The 16799-nt window shown below is 40.9% G+C and overlaps 1 protein-coding gene and 1 pseudogene across 2 annotated transcripts in view; both read left to right on the top strand.

The window, feature by feature from the left end:
- Positions 1–3111: 3111 nt before the first annotated feature.
- LOC117492055 (zinc finger protein 239-like) overlaps positions 3112–16799 on the top strand; it is a 69332-nt gene continuing 55644 nt past the window's right edge. For both annotated transcript variants that reach the window (XM_034142198.1, XM_034142199.1), the window contains exons 1-2: positions 3112–3242; positions 4764–4829. In XM_034142198.1, the coding sequence (XP_033998089.1) occupies positions 3120–3242; positions 4764–4829 (189 nt within the window). In that variant the 5' untranslated portion in view covers positions 3112–3119. The remainder of the gene's footprint in view (positions 3243–4763; positions 4830–16799) is intronic.
- Positions 12444–15693, top strand: LOC117492052 (annotated as a pseudogene).

Here is a 16799-nt window from a genome sequence, read left to right as displayed (position 1 = left end):
ATGGGGAAAATATCAGACAAGGAAACAGAGACGTTGTTCGTTTGCTTCAAGTCTAATGTATTATGCAACCAACCACATGGTACACATAGCACACTGTATAATACAAAACATAGATTCTTGACATAAAACAATAACTAACAATGCACGTACTGCAAACATACATCCAATTTAACACACAAAATGTCCCTTTTTAAATGCACACTACAAACATACATATCCAAATTAACACACAAAATCCCCTTCTTGGAGCTAAACTGCACTATCATAGCTAGCGGCGCTAGCATAGCTAATGGCGCCAGAAAAGCTAGCATTCACAGCTACAACAATTACAGAACCCAGAAAAACCCTCCAAAAATACCCTCCAACAACTATCACACCAACAGTGTGCTTTTCACATTAATATTACACACAGTCAGTCTACATATATAACATTTATCACGGATGAACTCACCTAATATGGGGAAAATATCAGACAAGGAAACAGAGACGTTGTTCGTTTGCTTCAAGTCTAATGTATTATGCAACAGTGGCAAACAACAAGCGCCCTCTGCTGGACAGACCCGGAAGGTCATCAACCATGACTTGTCATATCTATTACACTAGCACGTTAGTTAGCATTACAGCCGTGTCATTTTTATTAGCCTTAACATGAAGTAACATTAAGTAACCCACAATGTTAAACAGTAAGAGTAGTAGTCATATTTCGTGAACCCTTTGAAGAATACTGTCACCGGTGTGATCATTCTATAATACACAATTTAAGCCCGGGGGAGAAATGCTAACGCTAGCGATCTTCTCTACTTCATGCTATCTGCACAAATGGTTGACATTAAACATTAAAACGACCAGGCAGTTCAGAGAGAATCAAAGGAAGGCAGGCAGGCAGCTTTGCATGACATTCTTCAGGACGTGTTTCATTGTAGTGATAGTGAGGGTAGTCTCTTGTGTTGACAAGACAGTAGTGACGGCCATCTTGGTGACGTGTGTTGTTGACCAGAGATCAGATGTAGTTCATTGAGCATTTCACACAAACAAATGTGTTACTTCACAGTTTTACGACACATTTTTTTTTTTTTGACTTGCAAAATTATCTTTTAAATTGACAAACAACATATGTGTAATTCGTGGCACAATTCAAACGGGATCGAAAGATAATCTTTCTCTCTCCATTGACTTCCATACATAATTTTTCCGAAATAAGGTCCCATGGAGGTCCACCGGAAGGGGAGGGACTTCGCCACTCTATTGTTATATACAGCTTCTGTGGACCGGAAGATAGAAACGGACAACCGCAATGCATTATGGGATTGTAGTTTTTCTTTTAAACACAATTTCACTGCCCCCTGTACTGAAAAAACTAACAGTATTAAAATAATGAATGATTACATTATTATTAATAATAATAATAATAATACTTATAACAATAATAATAATAATAATAATAATAATAATAATAATATATAAGCAGCCTTGGGTCCCTTGAAAGGTGCTATAAAAATGTAATCTATTGTTATTATTATTATTATTATTATTATTAATAATTATAACGACTACCGCCCAGTAGCACTCACCTCCATCATAATGAAGTGCTTTGAGCGGTTAGTCAAATTATTCATCACCTCCTCCCTCCCTGACTCTCTGGACCCCCTGCAGTTTGCCTACAGAGCAAACAGGTCCACAGACGACGCCATAGCCCTCACCCTCCACACTGCCCTCTCACACCTGGACCCGAAGAACAGGAACACATATGTGAGAATGCTGTTCATTGACTACAGTTCAGCATTCAACACCATTGTGCCCTCCAAGCTGGCCATCAAGCTCAGAGACCTCGGGCTCAACAGCGCCCTCTGCGACTGGATCCTGAACTTCCTGACGGGCAGACCCCAGGCAGTGCAGGTGGGAAATATCACATCCTCCACCCTGATTCTAAACACCGGTGCCCCTCAAGGCTGCGTGCTCAGCCCTCTCCTCTACTCCCTGTTCACCCACGACTGCGTGGCCACACACAGCTCCAACACCATCGTGAAGTTTGCTGATGACACGACCGTCATCGGCCAGATCACAGACGATGACGAGACGGCGTACAGAGAGGAGGTCAAAAACCTGACATCTTGGTGCCAGGAGAACAACCTCCATCTCAACATCAGCAAAACAAAGGAGCTGATTGTGGACTACAGGAAGCAGCAGGGAGAGGGACACGCCCCCATCGCCATCAATGGGACTACGGTGGAGAGAGTCAAAAGCTTCAGGTTCCTTGGGGTCCACATCACTGAGGACCTGACATGGTCTCTTCACACCACCACCATCACCAAGAAAGCTCGACAGCGGCTCTTCTTCCTCCGCAGGTTGAGGAGGTTCAAAATGGACTCCAGGATACTCTGCAACTTCTACAGGTGCACGATAGAGAGTATCCTCACTGGCAGCATGACGGCCTGGTACGGCAGCTGCACCGACCTCGATCGTAAGGCTTTACAGAGGGTGGTGAAAACTGCACAGCACATCACCAGGACGGAGCTGCCATCCATGGAGGACCTTTACTCCCAGCGGCTCAGGAAGAAATCACTACGGATTATCAAAGACCCCCATCACCCCAGCCACAAACTGTTCTTTCTGTTGCCGTCTGGCAGACGTTACCGCAGCATCCTGGCAAGGACAAGAAGATTCGGAGACAGTTTCTTCCCGCGGGCAGTGAGACTGTTAAAAAATTGAACTGTTGAAACAACTTCAAACATTCAACTGCTACTCAGTAGTATGTATCTAATACCTAATATATATATATCATTCCAATAACTTGTATATAGACTCATACTGCACTATTCCACATCATAACTTTATTTCATTTTTATAACTATTATTATTTTTGTATTGCTCTTGCTCTTATTGTTATTATGTTATGTTATTATGTTGCATTGTTGGAGAAGCCTGTGACATAAGATTTTCAACTGCATAATTACTCTGTAGCTATGTCAGATTGACAATAAAGAACCTTGAACCTTGAACCTTGAATTATCATTAATAAGGTATTTGGCTCCCTCTGGCGGTCACTAAGTGTACTCCGCCACCTCACATTTTGCGACAGTCCTAGTATATTTACGGCAGGCACCACAACATCAGACATCATGGCCTCCGCAGCTCAGGAGGATTTGCCGGAGAACCGGGAGGGTTTAGCGGCCTCAGGAGACACCGGGACACCGGGGGAAGACACCGGGATGGCTGGATCCCGGACAACAACCTTCGTTCAGGTGAGTTAGCACCGGGAGCTAACAAGAGCTATCGGGAGCTAATGGGAGCTAACTGGAGCTAACCGGAGCTGATGCGATCTAGCTGCTTCTGCCAGGGGTAAAAACAGTATAAAAACAGTATTAATATAGTATTAAAAACTGTATTCAAACAGTGTTTAAAACGGTATGAAAACAGTATCAATATAGTATAAATACAGTATTAAAACTGCTTTAAACAGTATAAAAGCCTGCATATAAAACAGTGTTTCAGCACAGGCTGTACAACAAAGGTGATTCAATAAATACATGCTGGTCCAAGTTACTGGGAGATATTAGTAGATGACAAGTTGGAGCAGGCGCTGTGGGAATTGTAGTCTTTTATAGTGTGTTGACTACAGACGTCACAATTAGGTGGCCTTTCTTATGAAAACAAAAATACTGGCTCTAACACGTATATAACCTAAGATTCTCGTAGACTGGAATCTTAAGTTCTTGAGTAAATGTACTTAGTTACTTCTCACCTCTGCTATGAACCTACGTAGTAGCTGTACATTTGTTTTGTTGTGTCTGTCGGTTGTCTTGAGTTGTCTTGATTGATCATGAAAGTGTTCTCAAAGCTGGTAAAGGTGCAGCTAGTTTGAATGACTTTGTATACTGCAGGGTAGCTTGTGAATTTACTCGAGGTGGAACTAGAGTCTGATTTAACACTTGATTATATTTCACATCACACATCCACATCTGTAAAGTAACCTTGAACCTAATATTTAAAAGAAAAGGTTTAAAAAAGGTATAAACAACATGTATAGCCTCAATGTCCTGAAATAGCTGAGTAAGTTAATAGTGGAATGGTTTGTGCAGCTGAAAGTAGGCTGAAGGAGTTAGATATTAAATGTAAGTAGTAGTGAATGAATTTGACATCACTTACAGCAGAGTCACCCACAATCAGAGTTTCAGGCCTAGTCGTTAGCTTTCCCTCTAGCCTTTTACTTTTGGAGTAGCTATTGGTCCTTACCCTGCTGTGTGAAGAGGACAGGTTATCCAGCTCATCAGAAAGAGATCTCCGGTTCTGTGTCAGTGGAGCGTATCTGTTCTGGATTGGCACACTTGGTGGTTTAGGAGGATTGTTTGTAGTTCTCCCTTTAGCAGCTGTCCACGGCTGCTTCCTAGTATGAATAGGGGTTGAAGAGGCGCTCTTCCTGGGTGATAACAATGCAGGCCAGCCGGTCGCATTACAGATTTCAGAGCGCTGGGCTCTGCCTGTTATTCGTTCTCCCAAATCCCATGGAAATTATTTACTCTTCGGCCTTGCACCCAGAGAGTTCGAGGGAGGACTACCACTTGTAGATTTATTACCCGGTACACAGCCCTGCTGTTCCTTGGAAACCTTGTAGCTGCTAGCTAGCTGTAAGTTAGCATGCCCTTTTCCATTCTTTTGCACTGGTAAAGTGGTGTCATTCCAACCTAGTCCATTCACTTCCACGTTAGCTTCCAACCGTTGCATTTTCATTTCCAACACTGCCATCTTCTTCTTGATTATTTCAGAGACACAGCCGGAGAAGGAGCTCTGAGAGCAGCATGGAGGAGAACAAAGAGACCCCTGGAGCTCAGGTCAGTGTGCACTTCATCACAATATATTCCTATCACTGTTATCCCCAAATGAAAGATCACAACCTGTTTATAAAATACAATATGAATGCCCAATATGGTTAGATATAGGTTAGAACGTTGTTGTATACGATACGATAAAACTTTAATGGTCAGATCAAGTCTGAAATGTGACTTGCATCACAGCAGCTCCATGTGTAACATCAACATAAACAAATATCAAGACACAATAAATGAACAACAAACAACAAACATTTAACATAACAGCAGGATCAGTGAGAGACAACCTGCTCAAAGAGCCTTCAGCGTGCATTTGATCTGGATTCAGCTCTGTATTTACTGAGAGGACTGACTGGAGCACAAAGGATGCTTCAGTCTGACTTTATTGAATCTCCATTAGATAGCAGTTCATATTCTCTGTTCAGGGGCCTCATTTATAAAACTTTGCGTAGGATTCACGTGGGAAGGTGGCGTACGTAGGACAAAGCAAGTACATACGCACACAAATATTCCGATTTATAAAACACTGCGCACGCACGTCCTACGCCGGGACAATCACAATCAACTCGAAATGCGGCGCAGCTTCTGCGGGCTTCACGTAACGCCCATATTTGCCTATAAATAGTCAAATAAACGCCCGTATTAATATTCATTCAGACTGACTGCAAAAAGAAGATCGCAGGAAATGAGGACAGAACATCTAAAAAATACTTTTCACACCGAGTCAGATTTTGGTTCTTTAGGGGAGGTGGAGACAAATCATATTGTTTGGTGGATGCAGTTTGAACCAGAGTAGCAGCATGGAGGTCGGATCCTCACCAAAATAAATAAATAAGTGGTCCGAAAAAAGTGAATGACCAAAAAAAATACACATAACCTTCCTCAGGCAGTGTGTCAATGGGTGTTTCTCAATGTCAAGGAAGGATCCTTCAGAGCCACTATTTCAAGGATGCTATGTCATCGAATCCCGCCGAAGGACTCCAATGTCCAGGATCCTTGGAATTCTACCGAGGACTGAGTCCTTCGTTGCAGGAAATTTCAAGGCTGCTCATGTGGATCATCGGCGGTCTTAAATTACCCACAATTCTTTGCGCACGGACGAATTTCCAAAATCTTTGGCGAACAATGGCTGAATCCAGGCAGTAGACATTTAAATGTAAGTATGTTCAGTGGCGTAGAAAATATGTTTGTTACATTTGTTATCACCATAAATGTGTTCCGTGAAAGTAAAGCAAGTTCATAATTAGCTTGTCTACATAGTTCAGCATAGCGGATTTCAATTAACCTTAGCGATGCATACAGTTACTACCTGCATAATAAAATATCTCTCTAAGTTACAAGGATGACCTTATTTTATCAACCTCAAACAGAAGCCGTTTGTTCTACAGTATTATCCCACTTAACGCTTAACACTTGTCTATTTCGTTTTAACCTTTATACAGTCTATGGTTTTAACTTGCAGGCTACGATTAGCATCGTTAGCACAGATGTAGCTACCACTCGCTTATACGCTAACCCAAGCCTTAACATTCATTACGTAGCTGATTAAAATCATAAACACATAAATAAGTACTCGAATTTCACTTACCGCAAAACCGCATTCATGCACCGTCTGTTTTAACCGCAGAGCGAGTCACAATAGTCCGATATAAGCATGAAGACACGGACCGTTAGCCCCGCAGTCATCCGGTTCGACCTGACTATGGCTGTGACTGTGACTGACCCGAGCCTCGTCGTTCTGATAGCTCCGCCCCTCCGCTCCAACCCCCCTCCCTCCCCCCACATCTACAGGTGAAAATTACTTTTGCGACACATTCATCGCAAGAAGTGTAGCAAAAGTCAAGGCCGCAGATTCGTCGATTTATACTGCCACAGAGCAGATTCGTGAAGTTGTAATGACTGATTTGAGAGGTTGTAATAACCAAGTTGCAGTTGTAATGGAAAATATATTTAAAAAATATATATTTTTCTGCAAGTGAACATTTCATCACTAAGTTCATTTTTTTTCTACAACTACAAACCTTTTTTTTTCTTCTGTGACTTCAAATGTGGTTCACAGATACGTGGATATTTTATTCAAGTGTAAATGTATGCACACAAGCTCAGATATCTTTTCTGCAAGTGCTCACATCAGGTTTTACACGCTCTCGCATTTTGCACCATATCTACCTTCATAGTTTATCCTCCAGAACTTTTTCAAGGCTGCAAACAGGAGAACGTTTTATGTTAGTTTAGTGGTTCAGTCCTGGAGAGATGATCATTTTACAAAATACAGTTACTCAAGTACATAAGCAGATTGTGACATGGGATTTGAGCAATGTTCTTTACCTGTGCAAAATAGTCATGGTCCAGTGGAGCAACAGCAAGTGCGGACACCTCGTTCACAAGGGTGGTGGATGAGGTGGTGGCCGCCATGCTGCTCCACTCTCACTTTCCCCACCACCTTCATGCGCAGTAGGTGGCTGGTTGTCCTCCTCCAGGGCGGCATCTTCTGGAGGTTGGTCGTCCCCAACCCGACACATATATTGTGTAAAATTGCACAGGCTGTCACAACCTGTGCACAAGGCAGAGCAGAAAAAGGACAAAACAAAGTGTGAGGCATAGTATTTTATGTGACTATGCAATTGTTAGGCATTAAGACAGTCTTAGTATAGCAGGATAAGGATATTAGGATTTCAATTAACTAATTTGCTACAGAAACATTAGAATGATTCATTACCTTGAGGACAAACTCATGATGTACTTCAAGTGCTTCTAAGAAGATGCACCTGAAGCGGGTTTTCATCACCCCAAAGGCCCGCTCAATGATTGAGCGACCCCTGGAGTGATGGTAATTAAACCGTTGTTCTGCCATGCCTCTCACTGGCCTCTTATATGGTGTGATAAGGGCCAAGGGTACCTATAGACATGGGTAGCCACCATCAGCTAGGATGAAATACCCTGGTGGAGGGTAAGTACCCCTAGCGTAGATGGAGCTGTTCTTAAGGATCCGTGCATCAAGCAAGGATCCTGGGTAACCCACACAAATGTCCACAAAGTGTCCCTGATGGTCACAGACGCCCTGCAACACAACTGAATGGAACAGCTTCCTGTTGAAGTGGTCATGACCATCAGGGACACCTGGGGCCTCATTTATAAAGGGATATACGCTGAAAAAATGGCGTACGCCAGTTTCTACGCAATGTTTGCGATTTATAAAATACTAACTTGACCGGAAAATGTGCTGTCCTCCACGCAAACTCTAACCCATGCGTACGCACTAAGCACACAAACGGGAGAGACGAGAAACTGCGACACCGTTGGCAGAAGGAAGAATGGAGAGAAATATGTGGAAATAATACCATAAATAAAATGTTACCTCTCATTTATCAAATATGAAGAATTCATTTTCAAACATTGATTAAAGCCAATCTTAAAATGATTAAACAAACGCCTGTTTGAGACTCCTCAGTGCACACAAAAACATAACTTGGAGAAATAAATAAATACGGATATGTTATTTGAAACCACCTCGAATATGTTGTGTTAATGTTATGAAATGTTTTCTCATAAATGATGCGGTAAGCAGGAGGACAGAATAACGTCTAAACTAACGCCGTTTTGCATTTCTATAGGTTGTAGATACGAGCATGGTTTCATATACTATCACGTTTAATCGTGTTTTATGCCGTTTGCCAAGACTTGATAAGTCACTCGTAAAACACAGGAGGTATGGAAACTAAGAACACCATATGTGGTAAATTGTACAGCTAATATAACACAACACATTAGTTGTATTTCCTTTAACTGGTGGATTATGGATATATAGTTGCTGATCGACAGCTGGAACACAAACCACCAAATACAACAAAATAATTCAGATCCAGTCGTCATGACTCCACTCCGGAGGGATTCCCCGATCATTTCTTACAGTTTCTCATCAAGGGGGGGTCTCCTGTCCCCGGGACAAACACACTGCCTGAGGAAGGTTATGTGTATTTTTTTTGTCATTAACTTTTTTCGGACCACTTATTTATTTATTTTGGTGACGATCCGACCTCCATGCTGCTACTCTGGTTCAAACTGCATCCACCAAACAATATGATTTATCTCGACCTCCCCACAATAACCAAAATCTGACACGGTGTGAGATGTCTTTTTTAGCTGTGCTGTCGTAATTTCCTGCGATCTTCTTCATGCAGTCAGTCAGAATGAATGAATGAATGGGCGTTTCTTTGACTATTTATAGGCAAATATGGGCGTTACGAGTCGATTGTGATTTATAAAGGGAAACAGGCGTAGGAAGTACCGTACGCACTTCCCTCGCCGGTACGCAATGTTTTGTGAATCGGAACATTTCTGCACCTATTTTTTTGCTTTGTACTACGTAAGCAACCTTCCCACGTCAATCCTACGCAAGCTGCTATAAATGAGGCCCCAGGGCATTTGATTCGGATGTGGCAGCTGTCAATTACCCCAGCTGCCTTGCGAAAGGCTTGGTGGTGAGCCAACCGGGCAAAACCATCACCAACCACCTCCACGCGCGGGAGACGGACAAACTGGGGCAAGAAGGCCACCACCTCATCCACCATCCTGTGGACGGACGGCAGATACACATCGAAGACACGGGAGACCACTCTGTAAGCGGAGCCACTGCAACCCAAAACAGAAACACCAGGGTCTCCAGAGTTGGCCCCCATCCGTGTTGCCTCTCCGTCTTCAGCGCCACTAGGAGCTGCTGGGTGGCCTCCCTGCCCAGCCGAAAGTCAGGGCGGGGGTCCTCGTCTGCAAAATATCTCTGGAGGACTGGCACAGTGGCATTAATAATGCAGTAATGATGGGCCTGCACAACATAAAGAATAGAGGGCAGTTTCAGTTTACTTGACATTTGTTTATTGTTAACCTGTTAAGCCCTGAGCCTGTTTTTCAGATTTCTTCACTTCTAAAAGGGGAAAATTAATAATCTTTTTTCTCAAAGCAATGATAAACCTGTGAGTCGGATGTAGAAAAGTCAGAATCAATATAGATGTTTTTATTTTAAAGTAAATTCAGATTGAACATAGTAAAAAAATGTAAATTATAGTGTCCGTCCAAAAAAACAACATTACTTATAGTGAAAACCACCCTTGAATGATGGGATAGTAGACTAAAAGCTTTAGGAATCCAAACTATAACATATAATAAGTACCCTGTATCAAGATTGATGCAAAACAAGTGAAATTTGACCCTTTTAGAGAGGTTTAGAAAAGAAACCCACCTCTGGGGTCATTTGGGTGTATTTGCCATATCTCTGGAACCCATTGGTCGATTTTGATGATTGACACCTTTTTAACCATTAGAGCCAATATAATCGAGAGGGGGTTCCTAAATCCATCTAAACATTTCCATTGGTGAATGAGTGATGCGCAGCCAGCATGCCCAAAACCGGAAGCTGGGTTACGCTCGCATACACTCTATATGAAAACTCCGGTTATTGACATAAATATGATGATGGATTATCAGTAATAATTTCAAAGTGACACAGAAACATTGGATTAACCTTCAGCAGCGGTTATATGCATTGTAATGCCATTGAACACAACTTTTGATCAGAAAACAGCAAAGGTAAGACGTATTTGCCGTTTTGGCCACGTAAAGGGAAGTTGGGTGTTGGCCTTCGCTGCCGTGAGTTCTGATCGCACAGTGATGATACTTATACCATTGGAATCTGTGGAATCTCAGCTTTCATATTATATTCAGCCCTAACCCTTTGTGCAGATCCGATGAAGTATAAAATATTTCTACCGTGAGTTATGTGCTAAGTGAGTTAGCACTCTTTCGCTTAGTGCTAATTTAGAGACTCGGTGTTAGACTTGTGTTTTGTTTCGGTAAATGTTTCATATCGTCAGTTAGCTGAGTGTTCTTCTCGTTAAGTGGGTATGACACATTCATAGTTTCTTAAATGTATGAAGCCCTCAGACGCTGTTGTTGCCCGGGCTTAACAGGTTAATGGTTATTTTTTGGCGTGTGTTTACATTATTAAAAAAACAATTTCAATGTGATTACACATTTTCTCCATATCGATAAGTGTTAGAACGGATATAAACATGCACAAACTATATATGTGACCTGCTCTATAGAAATCAGTCGCATTGACCCGAAGACACATTTTGAGTTGTATACACTGTTGGAAAGAGGAGATTCCTAGCTTTCTAATGATATCATGATTGTTTTTGTACTCCAAATATTAAGCAAATTATGTCACATTATATAATGACTGTTACAGTCATCATTTTGAGAAAAAGGCCTTCAAAGTTTCCTCTTCTCTGGAATCCATCGATCGGATTGATTATTAGCGGAGCAAATGATCAAAGTAGTACGGAGGGAAAATATTTTAGTTTGGATTACTGGTCTGGGGGAAGCTCGCGAGTGTGTGTGTGTTTGTGTATTTTTGCGTTTGTTTCCCGGGGAAAACACTCACGAGAAACACCGGCTGTTGTTATGCCTGCTGTGACGTCAAGTTACTCCATTCTCCGCTTCTATTTATGCCGTTACAAGCTTCAAAGTTGTATTTATCATCTGAATTTGCCGAAACAAGTTAAATATTCTGAAAGCCAAGACTTTGTTTATTTGAAATCAGATGAAAACAAACTGTAACGGACCCTGCCGTGTTATCTATGATTACTATACGCCTTACATTAGGGCTGTGCAATTAATCGTATTTTAATCGCAATTACGATTTTGGCCTGCCACAATTACAAAAACAACATAATCGAAAAAAAACAATTATTTTGCTTTGCTAGGTTGTGACAGTGCACTGCAACATATTTGATCTAATTAATTTTAGTCTAATTAATTTGTATTTATCATATTTATATATATGTTTAGTAGCTTGTGGAAGTGCGCTCCAAAATATTTGTTGATCTTGTTTATTGGTATTTATTATTTTGATATTATTTATTTAAATGTATCATTTATTTTTGTATTGGTTTTTCAGTTGAATTATACGTTCAGGGTAATCAACAGTTAAAAAGATACTGTTCAAATTATTATTTGTATTTGTTTTAAAGTTCAATAAATTGATTTTTTCAAAGTCAATGAATAATCGTATTTAATAATCGTGATATCAATTATTGACCCAAATAATCGTGATTATGATTTTTGCCATAATCGCACAGCCCTACCTTACATTCATAATTTCAGCCGGAGGTAGGGGGAGTGGTGCTGCGGAAGAGCAGAGCGCGAGTGAGAGGTGCTTGTCATCTTCCCTTTACAAGCTTCAAAAATGTATTTATCGTGTGATTTTAAAACGTAGCAGCCTGCGGTTGCTCTTTAGCTGTTCTAATGAAGGTAAACACAGTGAAGTAAACAGTAAAAGGCACAGCTCTTTGCAGCTGGTGCTGCTCTTCTCAGATTCTGCTGAGTTACACGTTACTGCCTCCTGGTGCTGCAGAGATTTCATGAAGTGAAGGAGGTACGGACATTAATTCATAGATCAAGGCAGACTGGTTCACAGACTCTCCTGTTTTGCCGATCTGGTGCTTAAACAAATAGCTCTACACCCCTGGCCGAAATGTCGCTAAAAGGAAGTCCGAGTTCGAAATATATCTCAAATAATGTATGCATTGCTATTTCCCCACATAAACATAACATTCTGCAATGAAACGTCTGTCTCCTGTGCGTTCCACTTCCTACTTGGCGCACCGGTAACTTTCTCATGCTTTTTTTTTTCATTGCCCTTTAGGGGCTTCGTACAATACCAAAACAAATATTTAAAGTTGAGTCTTTTATCAAAGTTAGTCAAGCAAGTCTCAAGTAAAAAAAATATGCGACTCGAGTCAAGTCATGTGACTCGAGTCAAGTCATGTGACTCGAGTCCCCCACCTCTGGTATATACTGTGGTTAGAATGTTGCTGTATTACTGTATCAAATATAATACAAATATAATAAACACAAACAGTTAGTAAAAGTAGCATTTTGTTAACTCAAGGTTTATATTAAGTGAGTTTTTATTGTGTTAACTGTATATGTATTTATGCTTTTTAGATTTACTTTCTCTCTTTCTCTGTCCGTCTGTTCTAGAAACCGAAAGGAAGAGAGAGACTTCACAGCTGTCAGCAATGTGACAAATCCTTTACAACATCTGGACATTTAAAGCGCCACCTGCTTATTCATACTGGAGAAAAAATGTACAGCTGTGAAGAGTGTAGGAAAACATTCACTAGATCTGGTGATCTCAAAACACATCAAAACACATCAACGTATTCACACTGGAGAGAAAACGTACAGCTGTGAAGAGTGTGGGCAAACTTTCGCTCAATCAGGTCATCTCAAATCACATCATCGTATTCACACTGGAGAGAAACCGTACAGCTGTGAAGAGTGTGGGGAAACATTCACGACATCAGGTAATTTTCAAACACATCAACGTATTCATACTGGAGAAACACCGTACAGCTGTGAAGATTGTGGGCAAACTTTCACTCAATCAAGTGAACTCAAATCACATCAACGTATTCACACTGGAGAAAAAACGTACAGCTGTGAAGAGTGTGGGAAAACTTTCACTAGATCAGATCATCTAAAAACACATCAGTGTGTTCACACGGGAATAAAACCATACAGCTGTGAAGAGTGTGGGAAAACGTTCACTAGATCAGATGCTTTCAAAACACATCATCGTATTCATACTGGAGAAAAACCGTACAGCTGTGAAGAGTGTGGGAAAACATTCACGACATCAGGTAATTTTCAAACGCATCAACGAATTCATACTGGAGAAAAACCGTATTGGTGTGAAGAGTGTGGGAAAACGTTCACTACGTCAAGTGCTCTCAAAACACATCAGCGTGGTCACACAGGAGAGAAACCGTACAGCTGTGAAGAGTGTGGGAAAACATTCACCAGATCGGGTCGTCTCAAATCACATCAATGTATTCCCACTGGAGAAAAAACGTACAGCTAGGAAGAGTGTGGGAAAAACGTTCAGGACATCAAGTGAACTCACAATCCATCACCGTGTTCACACAGGAGAGAAACCTTAGTGGTTTTAAGAGTGTGTGTTACGGCTGCTGTTTCTGTCTGCTCGTTAACCTGTCTGGGATTGTTTGCAGCTGTGTGTGTGTGATATGTAAATGAGCTGTGTGGTTGCCCCAACGTCATTGGCTGTCATCTCCTGGTCCTACTCCGAAGACACTGATTGGAGCACGCCGGGCCCGACGCTCTCCAATCCCCGTGCAATCCCAGCGCACACCTTCCGGAGATGACTACAAAGCCTGGGGACAATTATCACTCGGGAGGCTCTGTGATGTGGGACAGACGCCTCTAGCCTCTTGTTATACTTGTGATGATTTAGTGACTTCTGTGTGAAAGCTATACTGTTTAACAGCGTGTTAAATTAGAGCTTCTGTGTTTAGTTAGGTAATGCAGTGTACTTGTGCAAATAGTATCCAGAGTAACTTAGCTGTTAGCGTTTGTCGATAATTAGCTACAGTCTTTCAGTTACTAATGCCACGTTAAAAGTGAGGGTTTTGTGTTCCTTTTGTGTAGTATTCAATATTTGTATAACCTGTAAGACTCTCTTTTGGAGTTCTCCTTTTGTTGGTTGTTGCGACCGGTATATGGCACTTTGTTTGTGCTAGGCTGCACGCCGTTATTATTTTGTTACCACTATTACTTATAAATAAATACGTATAATAATTACCAATTGCACACTGGTGTATGTTGTTTCTCCCTACCCCTAGAGAGGGGCGTAACAGTGTGGCAAAACGTTTTCTCAAAGTATTCACCTTAAAGTCCATGAGCGCATCCACACTGCATGGTTTTGAACAACTATGAGAGTTCTGACTAACAGACTTCAATTCATAGTCAGTCTTGTTTTATGTAACCTGGACAAGCCCTGAGGTCCTCCTCAGCTTTTTAAATATCCCTAAATTCCCCAAAATAAAATGGGTTAGGCTTTTATCCACAACGCTCCCAAACTGTGGAACACCAGGAAATATCAGAGAGGCTCAGTGGACATTTTTAAACGCCAGCTAAAGACACATCTCTTTAGATTAGCTTTTTATTAGCAACCCCCCACTTTAAATGGTCTTTTAGTCTTTATTATTTACCTACTTTTATATTGTTTTATTTATGATATAGGAAGGGTTTTATCTTATATTAGTTATTTAACAGTTTCAATAGCAACATTTATGTTAACGTTGGTTTCTTTATATTTTAATCGTTTAACCTTTATTAGAATTATGACGTTTTTATTACTGTTGTACCTATATGTTCACTTTATTTTATAGGGTTTTATATTGTTGAATCTATTCACCTGTCTTCTGTCTTATCTTTCCGAGATAAATCATATTTTTTTTTTACTGTATTTCATTTGGTATTGTCATACCTTTTACCTCCTTGTGTATCTTAACCTGTTAAAATGTTATATTTTGCTGCATGTATCTGTAAAGGTCTTAACATCTGAGGGGACTTTCTTGTTGTTTATTTTTAACTTGTGATGTGTCGCCATTTTGCAAAGCACTTTGAGCTGCACGTGCTGTATGAAAAGTGCTGTATGAAAAGTGCTGTATAAAAAGTGCTGTATAAATAAAGCTTTATTATTACAACAGTTTTGTATGTTCTAACCAGCGTTCACACTATGCCAACACAAGGCCACAGAGATGCTGTTTCTCCAATTCAGTTGATGTTTGTAATGGTTTCTGAACTATGAAGAAATGTTTTACTATGCTGTGTTTCAACCATGGATTTCTAATAGCCTTGCTATTCCTTTTTTTAAATATTATATCTCAACTGCTAGCCTCGTTAAGCTGCATTGAAGGAATTTAGTTTCACTGTTCATTAATCTGCAGAGTAGTTTCTCCAATAATCTGTTTGGTTAATAAAATGTTGTGACTTTAAACTTCTATTGGGATGTTTTTGATAGTTCCTGTTGAGTTAGCAGTCTGTTCTGGGTTGCAGTCGAATTGTCCAAAAATCAGCTCCTATCGTCTTTTCCTATCCACTATTACCGGGGTTAATGCCTTTTACTTATGTTTACCGATCAGCAACGTGGTATAAAAAGCTACGAACAAAGAACGGGAGGCAACAAAAACACGGTTTAACGAATAAAAGCACGGATAAATCACCCTCCAAGGATAAACTAACTCTTTGTATGTGTTTTAAAAGTCTCTTAAACACATTACATTCGGTATAAAATCTGCATCAACGTCTGTTAACAACGTGCAGCTTCTGAGGACCGGAAGCTAGAAACGGACCGCCGCAATGCATCATGGGATTGTAGTTTTTCTTTTAAACATAATTGCACTGCCCCCTGTGGTGAAAAAACTAACAGTATTAAAATAATGAATAATTACATTATTATTAATAATAATAATACTTATAACAATAATAATAATATATAAACATGGGACTGGTATGAAAGATTTTAAACATTGGGAACAATGTTTTAGTTTGTAATAAAAGGCATAAAACACATCCAGTAAAAGATAGGATAAAACACCAATGAGAAACAGCTACAAACTCACCTCCTCCGACGCCCCAAAAGCCTGTCGGAAAAGGTGAGTCTTTAGCTGCCCCTTAAAAACCTCCACAGAGACAGAGGCTCTCAGTTTCTGGGGGAGTTCATTCCATAGGGGCCACTGCCTCAAAGGCACGGTCCCCCTTAGTTTTTGGCCTTGCTCGGAGGACCTCAGGGCCCGGGTTGTGCTGTGAGGGTGGATAAGGTCGTTAATGTAGGCGGGGGCTTGGCCATGGACAGCTCTATATGTGTAAAACAATATATTGGGTTCTGAGATGGACAGGGAGCCAGTGCAGGGCAGAAAGGATCGGAGTGATGTGGCATGTTTTTTTTGGACCGAGTGAGTAACCTGGCTGCAGCATTTTGGACCTGTTGTAGCCGGTTTATTGATGTTTTGTTGAGGCAGGAGAACAGAGCATTACAGTAATCAAGCCGGGATGAAATAAAGGCATGGATAGCCATCTCCAGTTCTGCATTGGATAGAAAGCCCCTGA

This window comes from Trematomus bernacchii, unplaced genomic scaffold, assembly GCF_902827165.1.
Source record: "Trematomus bernacchii unplaced genomic scaffold, fTreBer1.1, whole genome shotgun sequence".
Classification (NCBI taxonomy): Eukaryota; Metazoa; Chordata; class Actinopteri; order Perciformes; family Nototheniidae; genus Trematomus; species Trematomus bernacchii.
The sequence above is the reverse complement of the archived record's forward strand: the minus strand, read 5'-3'. Positions and strand labels throughout refer to the sequence as shown.